The sequence below is a fragment of the Apteryx mantelli genome, chromosome 8 (genome assembly GCF_036417845.1).
Source record: "Apteryx mantelli isolate bAptMan1 chromosome 8, bAptMan1.hap1, whole genome shotgun sequence".
NCBI classification, from domain to species: domain Eukaryota; kingdom Metazoa; phylum Chordata; class Aves; order Apterygiformes; family Apterygidae; genus Apteryx; species Apteryx mantelli.
Window position 1 is genome coordinate 35,699,487 of NC_089985.1, and position 6,000 is coordinate 35,705,486.

At 43.9% G+C, this 6,000-nt stretch overlaps 1 protein-coding gene across 7 annotated transcripts in view; it reads right to left on the reverse strand.

Moving 5' to 3' along the window:
• The window catches only part of EPS15 (epidermal growth factor receptor pathway substrate 15), a 54,075-nt gene extending 48,839 nt beyond the window's left edge, over window positions 1-5,236 (reverse strand). For all 7 annotated transcript variants that reach the window (XM_067301230.1, XM_067301232.1, XM_067301229.1 and 4 more), the window contains exon 1: window positions 5,131-5,236. In XM_067301230.1, the coding sequence (XP_067157331.1) occupies window positions 5,131-5,157 (27 nt within the window). In that variant the 5' untranslated portion in view covers window positions 5,158-5,236. The remainder of the gene's footprint in view (window positions 1-5,130) is intronic.
• Between the last annotated feature and the right edge of the window lie 764 nt (window positions 5,237-6,000).

Here is a 6,000-nt window from a genome sequence, read left to right on the forward strand (position 1 = left end):
AAGCAGTTGCTCTCATTGCTCTTCCACCAGTAGATGCAGCACCCTCTTGAAGTTTGGGAATGAAGTGAAATTAACCCCCCCACACAAATACCAACAACAAAAAAAAGTCCCAAACAAAACAAAATCATAGCTTCCAGGGACTATTCTACTTGGAAGCCCTTCTGCAGGAGTGGGTAGCCAGGGCTGTTTGGATTACAAGTGAGAGATAAACCAGTAAGGAAAGAGTCATCAGACAGCCAAAAAGCAGGTAAGCTTAAAGCAAAATGGTTTTATCAGGATACCCTTTGCAAACAATAGTCAGTCTTTCTCTTTTCAAATATGACTGTAAAGCAATAGCCAAAGTGCTTCATAGTAAAGCTTTTCATCACTTTATATTCTATAACCAAGTACATCTGAAATTCAGATTTTTTTTTTTTTTAAACATTGAGCCCACTGTCCCCCTCTTAATTTAACCCAGCAAGAACTAGGTAGATTATCTTTTATGGTATCTAATATATATATTTTTTTACTCTAATTGCCTTTCAAAAATATTTGTACAGCATTCACCTGAGCTTTATCCAAGTCACATTTAAACACTGAATCCCTTGAAAGAATGAGCTGAATCCAGTATTTGTGTATTATTTTTCCACTATAAGTTTCTCCATCTCATTATTTTTTTCCTATTTAGAATTTAATATTAGCACTAATATAGTCCCACAAACACAAAACTACACAGAGTCACTCTATTCCAGGACACACAACACAAGATCAAAGTGGCAATTATTACTGCCATATACTGTATATTCATATATACATGTGAATGCCACCATCCACTCTTCCGCTAAAATTTTGTCACCTAGCCAAAAAAATAATGTCCAGCAGGCTTTTCTATACCAGTCTGACCACACAGCGTTATACATTCCAACACTGTTAAACAACAGCAGGCATTCTCTACAGATGTATTTGCTTGCACTTTTCCAAATGGTCTACTTTTTGTTGTAATCACACCGTTTCCCTCACATTTGTGCTGATGATGTTAAAAAAGGTAAGGGAAAACCTCATTTGGATTAGAAAGTTTTCCCCTACAGCAACCAAAGTAAAGTTAGAAAAATATTTATCTTAATTTTTTATACAATATTAACATGCTCTTAAAAGTTCAGAAATTTCATCTTTTCTTTACACTGCCATCTTTTCTTCACACAAATGTCTGTCACTGCATATTTAAGTACGGTTCTATTTCATTTTCAAGCTACTACAGGAAACTCCCACCATAACATGAAAAACATGAAAAAGTAGACAGGCAAAAACAGTGCAAACAGTGGGAAAAAAAGTTTCAAATATTTTTCAGGAATTACATGAGACCATTATGTAAAACAACTCTACTACCCTGTTAGATGCAACTACTCTCTGCTTTGGCTGATGCAGTATCAATCAAAAGAAGTTCTATCTGCTCTAAAAATAGCTAGCCTATACTATAAACAAGTTAAAAAAACCCTCAGATTTCCCTGTCTTTCATGGAGGACTGAAAGAGGAACAACAGCTCTCTCATTCCTGTAAAAAGAGCAAACCAGAATCTTTTATCACTTTGTTGATCCCTAACAAACATTAGAAGTTTGCCAGAGACCTGGAGGTGGGGGGGAAGAGTGCTTGGTTAGCTTTGCTTTGGCTCTACATTGTGACACATATTATAACAAGTCTGTCATTTATAAGTATTTACATCCTACATATTCCATAACAGGATGTAAGTCGTGGCAATGCACCCAACAGACAGGTATTTAGCTTAGTCTCAGTTTCAAAACCCAACACTTCCCTGAGACAACAAAACACACTGAATTCTGGATTCCAGGATATGATACTGAAGTTTAAACCGAGACTTGCAGCTAATTAATTTACATTAATTAATATACATTAATTAATATTATGCGACTTTGTCTTGTTTACCAAAACAACTCACAACTATTTTAAGACAGCTACTACACTTTTCAAGGAAATGTATATAATGACATCAGAAAAAAACAAACACAAACTAAACCACAACTTAAATTTTCAAGAGCAGCAAGGAGTTTTTGTACACTTGTATTACACCGATTTTCAAACATATCTTCCACACTCTCAACACGTATTATCTGCATCTTCAACTTTCTTCCTTGCCCCCCCATGAAATAAAGATGAGCAGCCACCCCTGGAAGGTCAAAAATAAAATTCCTCATATTAGCTATAGCTTAATATGAGTTTTCCAGCAACAAATGACATAACATTCCAGATATAAACAGCTCCTTCTCATTGATGCTGCTAGCTTGTTTCCAAACTAAAGGCAACCACAACAAAACATTTGCCTGGTAGAAGTTTTCTTAGAAGTTTCATATTCAATCCACAGTTATGTAATACTTACTGAGCAAATGCAAGTGGCAACAAGATGTTGCAGAATAGGCTCAAGATGGGGAGAAGAAGACACTTCAGATTATTACTAAATGGGGGTGTGGGGGGGGAAAAAAAATCACTTTCCTTTTGCAACACATTTCAAGCATACTCAGTGTATGTTACACTGTCCTGAAATATCTTTACTTATCAGCCAGCAGACTGCAATCTACCAGTTAAGCACTAGAAAGTTTCATTGTTCTTAAACAGTGCTACAATATTCAAATAAAGGATGTCTAGCCTTCTCAGATACTACAGCTGCAAAACCATTTGAAAAATACCCTAGTCTCATTTTGGAAACACCCAACTTCCTAGTTGCATTGAATTACAGTCAAAACCAAACAAGGGAAGGGAAAAAGAAAATTTGAGACAATTTCAACTTGACTACAGATAAATATACCTCTCATTCTCTGCATGTGGTCCACAGCAGAAAGTAACAATCTGCATACCTTTTCTGGCTGGTCCCAGTTATTGATTTAACTGCAGCTAGTAATCTTATCCACCACCCTCCCCTCTCCCGATATTACCATTTTCACTTCTCACACTAAGAATACTAAACTATTCCTAAACTAAGAATACTATACCTAAACTAAGAATACTATAACACTTATGATTTGTTACTATTTTTTCATAAACCCAAAATTCCAGAAATTAAAACCTACAACGAAGAAATATTCATCTTAGAAAATCAAACAAACCTGAAGGTACTTATTCAATGCCAAAAAAAAAAAAGTCAACAACAGAAATAACTTTCTCAGTTTAACCAACAGCTTAACTGTAGTAATGACAATTTTAAGGATACTGGTGATTCTTCTGCTTCTGTCAACATTATCACATTTCTATTAACAGTTTTTTTTTTCATGTGATCAAAAAAAAAAGCCTGTAAGCAATAATGTCTTACTGCATAATGTACTGTAGCAAATACTTCTCCCCTCTCCCCCAAATAAAAGCCAGAACACCCCATGCCTTCAAACATACTGAATTAAGGTTTCTGGTTTATGAAGGCTTTTTTTCCTTTTCAGTAAGAGAATGCTTTAATTTTTTTTTCTTTTGCTAGAAAACTTTTGAAAAAAGAGAGACAGAAAAGGCCAACCTAACATTTTGGAATATCAAAGCAAGCCTTCACAGTGTGCTATATTTTATAACTGTGTTTCTTTAGACCTTTAAAGACATTTTTAGTTTCTCAATACAGCTGAACTTCTGATTATCACTGAACTATCCTCCCTTCTTTCTATGGAATAGTTGAGGATTTCCTCAATAGTCAACTACATATAGGAATAACTGCAAAATGAGCAATCTTACTACCAACTTTTTATTTTACTTTTCTGTGCTTAAATATGAATCACACTTATTTACTAGCCCTTATTTTTATATAAAGGTGATAACTGACTATCAGACTGAAGCATGCAAAGAGTGTGTGCGCTGACAGGCCTTCCTCAGACTTATGTCATGGAGGAATGCACGTTTCTCATGTTACTGAAAAATGAAACAAAGAAGTATCAAAACTACACAGCTTATTTGCTATCAGAGCTCTGTGGAATAAAACATATTTCCAACAGCGCAGAACCACTCATATGAACCAATATCATCAGGATTAGTATCATCAGGAAAAAAAAAATACAAGCAACAAAACTTAGTCAAAGTGAGTTCACCTGAACACTGAATGGTACCAAACTTCTCCAAGTTTTAAGACCAAAGTCCTTTGTCATTAGGCACCTGTACAGCTAGTATGTAAAAATAGTCCCCACACCATGTAGTGAAATTAAACTTAAAAAAAAAAAAGGAAAAAAAATGGAAGAAGTAAAATGATTTCCAAGCTGTTCCTTCTGAATAACAGTACCTTTGGAGTTAAGTTATTGTTAAGACAAGAGATTAAGCTCTCTCTTCCAAGCTCACATCCTTGCCTCTCCGTTAATATGCTGACGCTACTACCTCCAAAGAGCCACACAATCCTTTCTGTTCCTATACTGCCACTTAAGTACCCCAAGCAAGCGACCGAACAGAGAACTGGACTAGCGGGTGCAGGCACAGGCACTCGGGCGCAGCTATCAACCCCAGAGCTTTCCTGTTCCAACCCCCAGTGAGCACTTCCCTTATCTCCGAGTCTACCACCTGCCTTCAAAATCTACAGGGCGGTTTTCTGCCTTTCGGGGATTTTTTGTTTTTGTTTTTTCCACGCCGGGCATCCTACGCCTTCCTACAAAAGACGAGCTGCGATGACAGCAGCCGCAGCCCCGAGCGCTGCGGGCTCCGGGCGCTCCCCGCCGGGGCGGAGAGGGGGGGACGGGACGCCCCCGCCGCGCCCGCTTTGCCCCCCGCTGCCGGCGCAGAGGAACCTGCAGCCCGGCGGGCTCCCGCTTCCCGCCTGCGGCGCCCCCCGGCGCAGCTCCTCGGAGCCGCCCGCCCGGCCCCCCTCAGGCACGCGCCCCTCCCCCCGCCGCCACCTGACAGCGCCGGCGGCCGTTAGCGCGGCCGTTGGGCAGCGCCGAGGGGCGGCGGCGCCGCGCACACAAAGCCGCGCGGCGGGCGGGCGGGCAGCACGGAGACACCCCCGGCGGCGCGAGGCGGCCCCGCCACCCACCTCGGGGCGGCGGCAGGGCCAGCGCCAGGCCCCGCTGCGGCCCCGTCCTGCCCCCCGGCCACGCTCCAGGCCGCGGAGCCCGCCGGCAGCGGGAAGGCGAGCGGCGGGAGGGGCGGGGGCGCGCTGCCGGCGCGGAGGCCGGCGGGAGGTACCTGTGTCAGGGAGAGGTGGGCGGCCATGCTGCTTCCATCATGCACCGGCCGGGCAGCAGGAAGGACGCGCCGCCGCCGCCGCACTCGCGGCCCAACTTCGGCAACTTCCCCAGCCGGCCGCGGCCAAAACCCGGCACCGGATTCTCGCCCGCCGACCGGCCGGAGCCGGAGCCGGAGCCTCCCTCCGCCCGCGCGCGGCGACCAAAACCGGGCGCCGGATCCCACTCGCCGGAGCAGGAGCCTGCTCTAGGCAGCTGCAACGAAAACCCGGAGCCGGAGTTATGGCCTGATTTGGATCGGAGCTGCCTTACAGTGGTAAATATCCTCCAGTGAACTCTCCATTCCTAGCCTTTCCTTTTCCTTCCCTCTTGGCCCTATTTCTGCCCCGTATATTTAGCAGTAGGGGCTTCAAGCATTCTGAGCTGTTACAGCCCTCTAGTTCAGGATCCCGCAGGTGGGGGAAGTCCCAAAAGCGGAGCTGCGTCAGGTCTGGGATTGCAGCAGATTTGGGAGCCCAGCCCGGGAGGAAGCAGCACGTGAGCCCGACAGGACGTGCTGACCTGGCAGATCCTTTCCTGGCTCATCAGCAGTGAGGGTCAGCCTCGCTTTTGGCCTCCTGCCTCCTCCCGACCTCCCCGCTCACAGGAAATGAATGTAGGGATGCTGCACCCGCTTAGGCGGTTGCTGCTCGCATACATCTGTCTCTCTGTGAGATGGTGGGACACAAAGGGAATAGTGGGCTATATGGGGGAAAGAAAAGCAAAAAAAGGGACGAACGACTCCTATGAAATGGTCAGAAAACGCAGGCTGCAGGAAAAGGAGGAGCGAGCTAGAGTGGAAAGCAAACTGCCCTGCCTTCTCCTCACCCGT